Here is a 14552-nt window from a genome sequence, read left to right on the forward strand (position 1 = left end):
ACATGCCCTCACACACATGCATGCACACTACACTTGCTCTCATACACATGAACACACACAGCACACATGCTCTCACACACATGAACACATGCAGCACACATGCTCTCACACACATAAACACACGCAGCACACATGCTCTCACATACTTTGCCCTCATCTAGTCAAATGAGGAAAATGAGGCAATGACAAGTACAGAAGTAGAGATCAGATGCTGGCATAACGCCGAGAGACAGTTCCCTCAAAGACCCTATGACACGGGGAACAGAGGGACTCTTCCTTCTCCAGCAGAGCTGCCTCGATAATGGAAAACCCGGACCTTGTCACCTCATTAGTTTTTCTCGGGTTTCTTCTTCCGCTCTTTATAATCTTATTTTGGGCAGAAGAGAAGAGATGATAGAAATGGGCTCATAATAAACTTTTTTTCTCCTGTGAATCAAAGAAAGAAAGTTGGTACCCAAAAGCTTAAATATAACCTTGAATGGCAAGGAAATTATACATTCTCTGTGAATAGAGTTTCTGCAGTTAATCTGTTCCTCAAGAGACTTTCAGAATGAAACAGCATTTTGGTCATTAGTTTATAGCCCTGTATCTCTCATGCCACAGGACTCAAACAGATACAAGGTAGTGAAAAGTAAAAGATGAAGGATGTAGTATATTTCTGTGTCATAGACAGAGAAACCTACCTGAGTTCAAACTCACCTGGAGTTCTGGAGTCCAGCAGGCCTGACCGTTTGCCCCATTCTGCTCTTTCTCCTCAGGGAAAGGGCAGGGAGACGCAGATCGTTAGGTGAGACTTTTACAGCATGGGCCACAGACTGAGTGGCAGGGTTGTGTGTGTAGGGTGAAGATGGGCTGGGTGCCTGCCACTGTCTATCTTGACTTAGCTGTGGCACTGGAAGGTGACAGATGCAGGAACTATTTGAGGCAAACTATCGGGGTGTGTGTGTGTGTGTGTGTGTGTGTGTGTGTGTGTGTGTGTAGCACAGCGCATGATTCTTGTTCCAGGTTTCTGAGGAAGCTTTTCATCCAAGATCCTGACCAGAGACAGGCTCCATTGCCCATTCATAGCTCATAATGTTTCTCTACGAGCACATAGGACCCAACATGGGTGTCCATGTTCCAAACAGGCTATTAGGCCAGTTCCCACCCCGAGAGGCTAGCAGCTCGGGGGGCAAAAGGGCTTTCTGGGGTTTGTCAAAGGAATGTCTTTAATTTATGCTCTTTAATTCTGTGTACCCACCCAGGAAGGCTTGTGTATGTGTGTGTGTGTGTTTTAAATTGATCAGTAGGGTTGAAATAAAGAACTAGGCACAAAAGCAATGCTGACAGATCATGAGCTGTGTCCGTTGTAGGTGTGGAAACGGTTAATAATTGTAGGCTTAAAGATGTTTCCTTTTCATTTACTTCTTTTTTGTGTGTGTGCGTGTAAAATTTAATTTATGGCCCACGTGCCTTATTCTAACTATTACGAGAAAATTACCCTTAAACTTCTAAAGTATTTTATATAAATGTTCTCTGTGAGCACTGATCCTTAAGCTTCAGCAAAGAGAATAGACCAGCCAAACGCACTGAAATTGAAGTCATTCTGCCATTGAACAGGGAAATAATTTAGTAAAACCAGATTAAATCTCTCTCAATAAAATGACAATTTCATATACTTGGAGAACTCACTGCGTAGAAGAATCCATTAAAGCCGCATCGCGATGTGGTATTGTATCCTCCGAATTACCCAGGCTCCCCTTAAGAGTTCTTCCCCCTCTTTGTTACACGGAATTAAATTCACTGCTTGGGATTTTATTCAAATAGCCCTTAGTTATCTTTCATTGTGATTCTTCTCCGATAAAACTTTATTTCGCTTCCCAAGGCTGTGGCCGTGGCAGTGGTGGTGTCCTGTGGGCTGTGTCAAGGTCTGTCTCAGTTTAATTAGATGTCGATACCAGTCGGTCCCCTCTCCTTGACCTGCGTTCCCCTCCATGCCTAATTCTTCCTGCTATTAACTGGATCTCACTTGAGCTTGGCCTATCCATTTAGTCCTTGGTTGACTGGCTCTTGCCATATTTTCTAGATAGACCTCAAGGTAGAAAGGAGACATCTCCCTGCCCCTGTGTGGGCTTTAACTAATGAGTTGGCAAGGGAGCCTGGGTTTGGCATCAGGTCAGATAGCTGCACGTTGGTTCCCGTTATCATGAAATGTGACCCATCACGCTACAGCCTTCCAAACCACCAGTTCAAGCCGCATATCCTTGCCTACAGTGAGCTTTTCTGATGCATTTCCCCCGCCCCCACCCCACAGGTCATCACTGACCTGGAGGAGCAGCTGAACCAGCTCACCGAGGACAACGCCGAGCTCAACAACCAAAACTTCTACCTGTCCAAACAACTCGACGAGGCTTCCGGGGCCAATGACGAGATCGTGCAGCTGCGGAGCGAGGTGGACCATCTCCGCCGTGAGATCACGGAGCGGGAGATGCAGCTCACCAGCCAGAAGCAAGTAAGAGGGCAGGCTGGGCCCTGGGGTTCCTGGAGGACCCTTAGGATTTAGAAGGGTCTCAGAGGGAGGGGGTTGTGTCTGGGGGGAGTTCCAGGACCAGGCTGGCTCCTACAAAGGGGCTCCTGGTCAGTTCCAGTTCATAGCCAAGGGTTCAATTTTTAAAAATGGCTTATAAAAGTGGGCACTGGGGCTGGGTGTGGTGGCGCACTCCTTTAATCCCAGCACTCAGGAGGCAGAGGCAGGTGGATTCCTGAGTTCAAGGACAGCCTGGTCTACAAAGTGAGTTCCAGGACAGCCAGGGCTATACAGAGAAACCCTGTCTCGAAAAACAAACAAACAAACAAACAAACAAACAAAAAAAGTGGGTACTAGGGCTAGAGGTGATTGAGAAGTTAAAGAGCCCTTACTGCTTTTCCAGAGGGTGTGAGTTCAGTTCCCGGCCACCCTCATTGGGTAGCTCACCACAGTCTGTGACCTCCAATTCCAAGGGATTCAACAGTATCTACTGGCCTCCACAGACACATAAATAAAAAGAACTCTTTAAAGCAGATACAATTGGATTTTAAAGACAGGGTCCCACTGTGCGGCCCTACCTAGCTGGAACTTCCAATGAGCTCTTGGCCTTCTCCTCGTTGCTGGGATTTTGGATATCTGTCCCCCACCTCCCTGCCCGGCGACTGGCTTTGGGTTGTACCCCTCAGATAGATGGTAGAACCAGGTGACCATTGGTCCATTGTCCCCATCTGGTCCCCTTGGGATGTGGGAGAGGAAAACCAACTGTCTCTGAGTCTGCGGTTAGGAACTTAGGCTTCTCTGAAGCTTGTCTGACCAAAGTAACCTCTAGGAATCCCCGTTTGCTACAAGGCACAACTCAGTGCTCCTGATTTGCAGACGATGGAGGCTCTGAAGACGACGTGCACCATGCTGGAGGAGCAAGTCATGGACCTGGAGGCCCTGAATGACGAGCTGCTGGAGAAGGAGCGCCAGTGGGAGGCCTGGCGGAGCGTCCTCGGCGATGAGAAGTCCCAGTTCGAGTGTCGAGTTCGAGAGCTACAGAGGATGCTGGACACCGAGAAGCAGAGCAGGTGGGAACCTCAGCCCTTTGTAGAAGCCCAGTACCAGGTGACCACCCCTGAGTCCCCGTCCCCCCACCCCCCAGAGCTTCAAACGGGGCAGGCATCTGTCCTGGTTTCCTGAGACTGAGCTAGCTGTCTTCTGGGATGCAGGACTTTCAGGGTGACAACCTGGCTGTAGACCTGACAAGTGTCACTTGAGTCCTGTGGTGGCAGTTGGCGTGCTTTTATTCTATGCAGAGTCTCCAGAAGTCAAGGCAAATACAGACACAGTGCTTTCGAGTAGCGATGGCCTTACCAAGATTCCTAGCCCAGCCATGTCACCACGCATTCCCCAAGCTTTGAATCTTGCTCCTGAGGACCCTCTCCTCTTCCTTCTGTTCCCGAGGCCTGGTGCCTCGAGTTACCTGGGGATCCCTTGTGATCTGTACGTAGGAGGGTGCTCTGTTTTGTAGCACGAGGGCATATCTTGCCTGGTTTCTTCTCACTGGATGCCAGTAGCAACTTATTACTCAAGCTGCAACATCCAAAAAAACAAGCCCCAGAAGTCACCCAGCGTCCCCTGGGGTGAGCCTGGGCTGGCACTCACTCCTTCCTCTCTCCTCTCTCCTGTCCCATCCCCATCTTTTCTCTTTTAAATAGTAGTTTTATATATACTCCTGCCCAGTGTTCAGTTCCTCCCTGCTGGGCCCATCTCAGCTCAGGGAGCTCTGCTCCTGTCAAACATGCCACCTAACTGAGGAGGCTTTAACGCCCTGTTTGTAGCCCATGACAGGACACAGCTTTATTCTAACCATGTTATGTAAAAATGACAAGAACTTATCGTGAACCCCGAGGGTCCTGTCTCACTTTCTCACGTGGGCGAGCACTAGCCCGTGGCTTCATGTGTTTTGTTTATCCTTCATCTCTGCTGATACCAGACCCCTCCCCCCAAGCCCCGTGGGTCTCCTGTCATCTGGGTACCCTCATCAGACTGTGTCAGGGTCATTTTATCCCCATGATGACACTCAGTGGCTGTAGGATGTGCAATAAAATAGGCTGTCTGAATAGTCTGATTACTAGTGGAGTTAAAAGAGAAAAGATAGGAATCGAACGATGTGAACTCTCAGATTGCAAGAGAACCAGGAGCAACAATTGCTTTGTGGGGTATTAGGGTGTGTGGTGCCATTTTAAAAGCCTGTCTAGGCTTTCTAGGCTCCCAGGAAGTGCTAACCACTCCCCCCACAGACCCCTCCCACCCACTTCCACCACCCCCATCCTTTCCCGGTTCTTGTTTGATATTATGTAGCTGGGCAAAATATACTTTTAAAATCATTGTCCTCACCCTCAAGAAGCCGACACCCGCCTTCCCTTGTCTTCCCGTATCTTTAGTGAGAAATAGATTCGTGCTTCTGGTGGAGAACAGGGAGATGTGGCCTCTGGGAGGCGGAGCTGGGGCAAGTTTAGGAGCCAGCCAGTGGGTACATCCTGGAAGGCCAAGAGTTTGTGAAGTAGACCATCACCACCCAGGAGCCAGAACTCAGAGGCAAGAATGCGCAGGACTCAGATGCGGGACGAGAAGTGATTTCTCCCCCTTTTACATTTGAATTTCTGTGTTCTTTAGTGGATACATTTGTCAGGTTCAACCTTTTATGAGAACTCAGAACCCTTAGGCCTTTCTTGTGCTCACCGGAGAGAAGACGTTCACTAGAACTCAATTGGTCTCCCATGGTCCACTTCACACCCTGGGACCTTGGTGGCGGTGTGGTGGGGGGCACTCCCTGATCTCTGCCCCACAGGGAATCTGGGCCGCTCTAGACCCATCCCCATTCAGTCCGGTTGCATTTGAGAATGGCTTTTTCCTCTTCAGCCTTTCCAGTCGGTCCCCACAGGAACTTTACTGCCGCAGGGCAATTTTAACCCAAGTCTGAAGTGGGTCAGATTTTTGCTCTGTAAGCTGTCAGGAAGGAAGACAGCATTTAAAGGTAGAATCCACGGTTGGGATTCCATCCAACAACCTGCAGCCTGTTTAGAAACGGGCCAGCCTTCTCCCTTCGGGTCTGGGGCCTGGGGCTTCTGACAGCAGGCCTGTGCTTCTCTGGCAGGGCTAGGGCCGATCAGCGGATCACTGAGTCTCGCCAGGTGGTGGAGTTGGCGGTGAAGGAACACAAGGCCGAGATTCTTGCTCTGCAGCAGGCTCTCAAGGAGCAGAAGCTCAAAGCCGAGAGCCTGTCGGACAAGGTCAGCACACGCCCCTTCGGCTCTGTAGGGAAACGGCTTCATTTCCTCCTTTAAAGGCAAGGTTCACACGAATTCAGACACAGCCCACGGAAAACATATTTCAAAAGCATCCCGTTGCTCACTCTAGAGACGGCAGATATGACTCACCGTGGGCATTGTTGGTTGGCAGTGGCATAGCTGGGTGAGCTGGGTGTTGGGGTTCTCCTGGTTGAATGGTGAGTTCTTAACATCTACCTCCCTGGGCCCCAAAGGTCCAACACTGGGTACACAACACTGTTTTATTCCTAGAAGGCTTTATAAGCCTCAGATTTTCAGAAAACATGGTGACAGTGACTGTCTCTTTCAAGGAGAACGTGGGCAGCCACGTTCACGGTGAGTCTTGTGTGGTCCATTTCCTGCCCCTAGAACCAAGTGCTTGGGACAAGGTGATTTCTAAAGGAGATTATTTGGCTAATAGCTCTAGAGGCTGGAAAAGGCCCAGATGTACTAGCATCTGCTGAGAGCCCTCTTACGTGTCACAACGGTGGCTGATACTGAGTTTAAGAAGTCACTAATGCCTGTATGGGGGGCCCTCACCCTTACTTACAGCCTCATGGAATGCTAATGTCGCCCAGAGGCCCCACTTTCAAATATCACTTACATGTGAGTTAGATTAAATGTCTAATACAAGAATTGGGATGGGGGCGGCATTCAGACCACAGTGGGGGTGGGGGGGTCTGACTAAGCACACCTGTCCTCAGCATCTTGCGTTAGGAATACTTGTGTTCTGTCTGTGCCTCTGTGCCCTGGGATGCATCTGCACGGATGCACCACTGTCGGGCGGTTTGGTGGGAAGAAGATGTAGAACAAGTGCTTGAGGGTGACGGACAGCAACCGATGTCAGAGACACGTTACGCGCACATATCCCTCCTTGTACATGTACACAGAAACAGGTGATCTGAAGGCTGCACTTATAAAGAACAATGACGTCATGTTTACGAAAAGCTTATGTTTATTACCGAGGGCCGTCGGGGAAATAACAAAAGCACAGGAAACTCAAAAGAAGAACCAACGGGTAACCATGACCTTGAGTGGTGGTGGACTTGTTTGCAGCCTCTGTTTTCTCATTCTGGTGTACACACGCACACGCTCACACACATGCAGGTGCACACACACGTGCACACACTTTTCAAAATAAATTTAGGCCTTTACTATTTATAGGCTGTTCCATCTTTTTAAAAAAAAAATCATGTAACTGGAAGCTTTTCCCGACTTATTAAATATTTTTTTAAACGTATAGTTCTGAAAAAAAAACAAAATCGAAGTCAGGCACCTAATTTAAGCATTGCCTTTGTACAGGAAATTTGGGCTTCCTCCAGTCTTTTTTCGCATATGAATAGCGCTTGATGAACATAAATCTTTATGGACATCTGTGATTATTTTCTTCCCAGAAGTTCACAGAAACAGAACCACTGGACTCAAGGCTATAGCTTGCTGCTCAAGGATAGTTCTGACTCAGAGTCTAGCTGGCTAGGGTTTTTAATAACTTTAATAATTTTTTAATAACCTGAGGAAAGTACATTTATTGTCTGGAGACAAATGAACCTTTCTGGGTTCAATGCTGCTTTTCTAGTTGGATATTAGTATTTATTAGCCGACTCCTGTCTGTCCAGATAGTCCAGTTCTGTTTTATCTTACCCGTTTCTGACACCATTTTCTCTTATATCAGTCAACCTTTCTTCTGACGTGGCAGGCCGTCGTCCTTCGTGGCTATGCATTGTGGTAGCCGCCCTCTCTGCCTTTCTGGCCCAGATATAAGATCCTTGGGAGGAGTTGGCCATCTCCCCATCAACATGTAATACGCCCCAAGAATATGTTTATTTAATTAAATTCAGACAAAGTGTGCAGGCAAATTGAGCAGCCACATCTTATATTTTTGGTTGTGAGCCTAGCCTTTAACAGCTGAGCCATCTCTCCAGCCCAAGCAGCCACATTCTTAAAGCTTGTTCTGGTCGGGCAGTGGTGGCGCACGCCCTTTAATTCCTCCGTGCTTGAGAGTCAGAGGCAGGTAGATTTCTAAGTTCGAGGCCAGCCTGGTCTACAGAGTGAGTTCCAGGGCAGCCAGGGCTATACAGAGAAACCCTGTCTAGAAAAACCAAAATAAAAAAAAAAAGCTTGTTCTGGTGACACAGGGTTTCACATCTGTCATGTGGACTATTTGTTCTCTCCCCAAATGAAAACTTGTGACTTTTATACCTTGGATATCTTTATGTGTGAAGGTTTAGGGACATCTCAAAAAAGTCTGCAGTCTCTTAACATACCCAAATGTACCATCATGGCCAATTTTTCCAAACACACAGCTCAACGACCTGGAGAAGAAGCACGCCATGCTGGAGATGAACGCCCGGAGCTTACAGCAGAAACTGGAGACAGAGCGGGAGCTCAAGCAGAGGCTTCTGGAGGAGGTGAGTGTGAGCCACCGAGGCGGTGACACCTGTGCGTGTGTGCATGCCTGTGTTACATACATGTGTGTGACATACATGTGTATGTGTGCACGTGTCACATACATATGTGTGACATGTGTGTGTCTTACATACGTGTGGGGGTGTTACGTGCCCACGTGCTTACACATGCAGAGGACAGAGGAAGCATGTTGGTGACTTGTCTGTTGCTGTCCTCTTCATTGCCATGAGATGCAGCCTCTCATTGAAATGGAAGCTCAGCATTTTGGCTAGACTAGCGAGCTCAAGAAATCTGGGTGCCTTTTCCCCCCCACCCTGAGGTTCTAGGTCCCCACCCTGGGGTTCCAGACATCCACACCTACACCCAACGTTTTGGGCGAATGGCAGAAGTTCCAGCTCAGGTGCTCCTTCTTGCATAGGAAGAATTTTTTACCCACTGAGTGTTCCCCCCCCCCGACCCCCCACCTCCTGATCCTCATAAGGTTTTGAAAGAGGAAATCTGTTATGTTATATTCAGGTGATTGGAGCTAAGTTAGACATTTTAGAACTACAATTTTCAAGGTAGAGTAAGGGGAGTGTAGAACACTTTCTAAAGCTTGACACAGTAAGAGTGTCTCTCGGAGGCCAGAGCATCTCTGGTGCTTGTGTCCTCTGATGTGACACTTCTGCCGTTCATGGCGGTAAGTGTGCGCCCACCAGAGAGGTTCACTGAGCAATGGCTGAGTGAGTATTGAGTCGCATTGTCTGTAGAGTCGACAGTTAAGCTCCGAGTTGGTGGAAGGTCCATGCCGATGAGCTTCCTACACAGGGCAAATGTGTAAGAATGTCACGAATGGCTTTTGAACCTGGACTTAATTCAGTTGAAAAAGAGTTCTCTGGATCTTGAGACTCAGGGTGCCAAACTGAAGCTGATCTCCCAGCACACCCCTCCTTCCGTTCCCTGGCTTTTCTCCTCAGAACTGAGCATTGCTGTGTCCATTGGTGAGGACCTTCCTTCCCCATCCAGAGTCTCCCGCCCAGAGTCGCAGATTCTGCCTTCTCACTTAGCTTGACCTCCAAGGGCAAATGTACTTCCTGTTGATACCCAGTGAAAAGATGGGCTTGAGAAGGCTCTGTCCAGACCCCAGTGAGCCTCACAGTTCACTTAGCCAGAATCCCAGGATAATCACGTGGACAGAGCTCCCTGGGTGCCCTGCTGGTGGCTGTAACTGGACCGTACTGTTCTGTCTGAGGGAAGTAGGGAAAAGATTGCGGATCTCACAGTCTGCTTACACACGGTGTCTTATAAAATCACACCTTAATAGCCACAGCTGGGCACTTGGGAAAGTTCTGGAGGCAGGTGGTGGTGTCAGGTGTGCAGCAATGTGTTCGTGTGACCGTCCTTAATGCCACCAAGCACACTAAAATGGGGAGTGGGGTGACAGCACAGCTGGTGACCTGCATGCCAATACAAGCATGGGGTCTACCTGGGTTGGGATCCATTGCAGTGCAGTGGCTTGTCTCTGACTCCAGTGCTGCGGAGGCATAGTGGAGGCATTTCAAAGATCTCTTGGAGATGGGGCCCAAGTATAAACATGAAATTCCTCCTTACATCATATGCGCCACACGCACATAGAGCAGAAGTGATGTTAGACCACTACTACATGCGGTTCTGGGGCTTGAACCCGGGACTGGGCAAGCACTCTATCCCAGGCTGTACCCCAAATCTTTGCCTGGTGGTTTTAACGGCCCATGTTTTGACTGTGCCTATCACATGAGATCAGTTGTGGCATTTTTCTACTCAAGAAATTTTGGGATTGGGAGCATTTCTAAATTTGGGGGTTTGCTATTGCGAGTGCTTGACCTGCAATAGGACCTGTCAATCTGCCAGGTGCTCCTTTCTCTGGGATGAATAGGCAATGTTCCCCCATTCTGTTCCCGCATGCGGGGAAACAGAAGCAGGACAGACATAATTGAGGCTCCTGAGTGCCCCATTTCCCATCTGCAGAGGGCAGGCTGGCCCGGACAGCTCCGTGCTTAGTCCAAGGTTACACGGTGACTCAGTAGCAAAGCCAGGAATAGCATGCTGAAGCCTGACTCAGCCCCACCTTCTCACTCAGGCTGAGAACACTCCGGATAGATATTTGAATAGACATCTGGCCAATATCGATCTGAACTGGAACTCTCACACATCATCAAAAACCATTACAAGGCAAAAAAAAAAAAAAAAAAAAAANNAACCCTTACCAGTCAGAACATGTTGGGATCCTGGGTTATGGTGTGTGCTTCATAAGTTTGGCCACACCCAAAGGGCTATCCTCAAGGGACAGAGACTTTGAGAAGAGACAGACTTTGGAACTTTTAATGTTGCCCAGCCCAAATCCCTCTCATGACTGACTTCCCCTGGCAGATCAGCCCTTTGGAAGTCCTGCTGGAAATGAGGGTTCATTCACCCATTGGTTTGTGTCCAACACAGGGAGGAAGGTCCCCTCCCCAGCTCGTCACACAGGCAGGCTCTGTGGTACTCAACCAGGATAGCTGCAGAGAACATGGACATCACTTCCTAGTTTCCAGCAACCCTTAATTCCTAGAAAATCCTTTTCTTATTTTGAAAAGCATACGGCTGCTGCCAAGTACTTTGAAGCTAGTATAGTATCAGGAATCAATATTAATAGTCAAATTTGCTTTTATTCTTATTGACGCGTATGTGCCTGTCCATATGTGTGTGGGTGCCTATGGGAGCCAGAGAGGACATTGAAGTCCCCTGGGCCTGGAGTGATAAGCAGTGGTGAGCTGCCTGACGTGGACGCTGGGAACAGAGCTCGAGTCCTGTAGAAGAGCATCAAGAGCTCTTATCACTGAGCCGTCTTTCCAGCCCCACACTATGCATGGGAATGTGGCTTTACTGGCTGAGTTGTTAATTGCCCAGTGTCTAAAGGGCCAGGGTTCAACTCCCAACAGAACAAAAGATAAAAGTCCAACACACACAAAACAAAAACAAAGAAGTCAAAAACCAACACACACACACAATACTCACGAACAACAAATGTCTGTCACTAACACAGTTACCACATGTCTTAGTCCCATGCATGAATTTGTTTGTATTGTTCTTGCAGGAACCCCATGGGAGACCTGTGTTCTTTCTTGTCCCCTGCGTGGCGCGACACTAGCATGGTCTGTGTGTGCTCCTTATGTAGTGAAGGATTTCCATCTCTCGCTCCAGCTCAGCAAATCCTGAGAGTCACTTGGCTCTTTGAGTTACTGTGCCATTGAGGCCCCTTAACCTACGAAATCATGCCTGTTGGTCCACAAAGTTTGTTCTTGAGCGTCTTCCCACACCATACTTACTTAGCTGATGTTGTGAAAATGCCGTCCTACCAAACCGTTTCTCCTTCGCTCCAACCCATCCTTCCTGCTCCCTACAGTTGTTCATGCTCCAGTTCTGTCACCAGCCACCTCTCAGTTTCCTGTCACTCTCATAAAGTGCTCGGGACAGGTCTAAGCACATCACCAAGGTCCACGTCCCCAAGGAGCCCTGGCCCACAAGCACACCCCACTTAGTCTCTCTCCGGGCAGCGGATAGATAGATAGATGGCTTTGCGCAATATTCCACAGAGAACAAAGATCTCTTTCCTCTGGCTTTGATTATAGTAAATAAATAGCCAGTGGAGCATGGATGTGTTTAGTGTAAAGAAATATTTTTGGCCCAGCTGTCACCAGGTGGATCATTTGTGCCCGTGACATGTTTCTCTTGGTTCCTGCTTGCTAATTAATGTCCTTCTAAAACAGTGGAGGAAAGGAAGGAAGGAAGGAAATCACTTGAACTTCACGGGACCAAAACTTCCCTTCAAGGCAGCATCCTTCTTAACTGGTTTCTTTTTTTTTTTTTAATAGGACTTTGGTTTATTTTAGAATGCTAAGCTATGCGCCTCAGGAGTGACTTCGCTCCGTGTTGGGTCAGATGCATGATTGAGCCAGCCTGCAGGAGGAAGTGTTTATTTCCGCTCAGAGCTTCAAAGGAACCGTCCATCTTTGCGGGGAGGGCTTAGAGGGGTGGACACCATGGCAGCCAGGAAGCGGGAGCAGGAGATGGAGGGTTCAGGGCAAGACACAGTCCCCAAGGATGTCTGGCTTCCACACAGGCCATGCCTCCTGTCACTTAGCTCCTCCTCAGGCTACCAGTGTCATACTGGGACTCCATCAAAGGCCCACCAGGCCAGAGCACCTAAGATCTAACTTCCTGGGAACTCACCTCCAAGACACCCAGACACGCACCACTAACCCCCTTCCCACAAAGCCGAGCATTAATTAAGTTGAGCCATCTCGGGTGCTAAGTGCAGCTGGGCTGGGCTGGCAAGAAAGGCAGATGGGGAAGAAGAGAAGGAAGAAGGACAGACATAAGGACAGACACAGACTGCCAACATCTACAGGAGCACCTACTGTGCGTGACAGACACTGTCACCTGGGGAGGCGGGGTACACCACCCACTTGGGAAGAAGGAAGCCTGGGCATGGCAACATGCGTGCGACAGAGTCAGGATCTAAGCCAGGATCTAAGCAGGGTCCAGATTCTACTTAACACAGCTCCGTGCCTCTGGCAGTTGTTACCATAGAAATGGGGAGCAAAACACAGGCAGGAAGCAGGGAAGGAAGAAGGCCAGGGCCAGCCAGCTCTGAGGCCACTGTGCCTCTTGCTCTGTGGGGGTTGGGGACTTGGGGTGTCAGCCTTGGACTGTTTGAAAGCACCCACGATGATGTGTATTTTGCTTTCTTAACTTGCTTTCCCTTAGTCTGCAGAGTCTAGCCCACGAAAGACTGCAGTAGCTGTGGTTACACGATCACCTGGGGGTACATGAATCAAACAGGGTCTCCCCGGACGGCACACATTTAGACAGGAGCTGCTTGACTTACGTTTTAATTAGATTTTCTTTTTTTTCAACTCAAACTCTCTCCAATGAAACCGAATTTTTTTCCTTGGGTTTGACCAGCTCCTGTTGCATAGCTAGGTTCTTCTTCCTTTGTCCCCACACTGTAGAAATACATCCTCTAATTGTGGCTATTTATATACACAGGGCCAACCTTCAAGTTAGGGCTGTTGTGACTTGTTGTGCACACCACACAGCCTGTACAGTGGCTTTTCTGATCAGCCACTGAGGTCTAGGACACTCCCAAGTGGGACAAATGGAGCTGATTCTCACTGTTTCGCTACCAGCTCTGGGCTGTGCTCTGAGGTGCCAAAATGGCTGCCTTTGTAACACAGAATGAGCGCAGGCCAGGACATCAGCTGCCTTGCAGTATGAAATTACAGGCATGTGGCCTTCAGGGGAGTCCTAGAACCCTCTTTTTCAGCCATGTCCTCTTGTCTTGAAATAGAGACCAACCAGCAATTCTGGGAGGAGTTGCTCTCACAAGGGAACTTCCTGCGTCACTCAGGAAGTCAGTTGGGGAACGGGATCGGGGTGGGAGCGGAGCAGCACCACGTGCGATGTCAAGCCTCTTGCCATCCCCTCCGTCTCGCCAGCAAGCCAAGTTGCAGCAGCAGATGGACCTGCAGAAGAACCACATCTTCAGACTGACACAAGGGCTGCAGGAGGCGCTGGACCGGGCCGATCTGCTGAAGACAGAAAGGAGCGACCTGGAGTACCAGCTGGAAAACATTCAGGTGAGGGCCAGCAGGAGGCGCTGCGGACACCTGCTGCCTGTTCCTGCCCCTCCCACTCACCCTCCTCCCTCCCTGCCTCTTCCCTCCTCCTCGGCCGCCCCCAGTACTTCTTTTCGGTTGTTACTGTCCTTTGGTTGTTTGGTGCTCCGACATTCAGTCAGGGCAGGAACCATGACCCACGGAGCCACCTTGCTTTCCCTACTTGACCGTTCATGTTCTTAAAGCACCAAATCCAAACATAACGCTTCTGCCCGCCTCTGAGGCCGTACTTGTTCCCATGGATTTTAGGTTCTCTACTCTCACGAGAAAGTGAAAATGGAAGGCACAATCTCTCAGCAAACCAAACTCATTGATTTCCTGCAAGCCAAAATGGACCAGCCCGCTAAAAAGAAAAAGGTGAGTTGTGATGCCCAACAGCTAGGGCAGGCGATCTCGCTCTGCCTCCTGTGACTCAGTAGCTACCACTGTGACTAGTAACCTCACGAATGAAAAAAAAATGTACATTTTTGTTTGTTCTGGGTTGAGAACCCCATCTAAGTCTAACCAGAGTGGCCTTTATCACGGGCGACCATTGATCAAGACCAGCAGATAACCGCTCTGTCAGGGAGTCTTGTGCTCTGCTCCTGCAGAGAAAGCTGGGCTGGAGCAGGGGGTCATCTGCTTATGCACAGGTTGAATATTAGGTCT

The 14552-nt window shown here is 49.1% G+C and overlaps 1 protein-coding gene across 2 annotated transcripts in view; it reads left to right on the forward strand.

Annotated features, from left to right (window-relative positions):
* Positions 1-14552, forward strand: part of Cit (citron rho-interacting serine/threonine kinase) — a 162268-nt gene that overhangs the window by 123221 nt on the left and 24495 nt on the right. For both annotated transcript variants that reach the window (XM_021161971.2, XM_029477721.1), the window contains 6 exons: positions 2294-2491; positions 3383-3576; positions 5649-5784; positions 8124-8228; positions 13725-13865; positions 14154-14261. In XM_021161971.2, the coding sequence (XP_021017630.1) occupies positions 2294-2491; positions 3383-3576; positions 5649-5784; positions 8124-8228; positions 13725-13865; positions 14154-14261 (882 nt within the window). The remainder of the gene's footprint in view (positions 1-2293; positions 2492-3382; positions 3577-5648; positions 5785-8123; positions 8229-13724; positions 13866-14153; positions 14262-14552) is intronic.

This window comes from Mus caroli, chromosome 5 (genome assembly GCF_900094665.2).
Source record: "Mus caroli chromosome 5, CAROLI_EIJ_v1.1, whole genome shotgun sequence".
Taxonomy (NCBI): domain Eukaryota; kingdom Metazoa; phylum Chordata; class Mammalia; order Rodentia; family Muridae; genus Mus; species Mus caroli.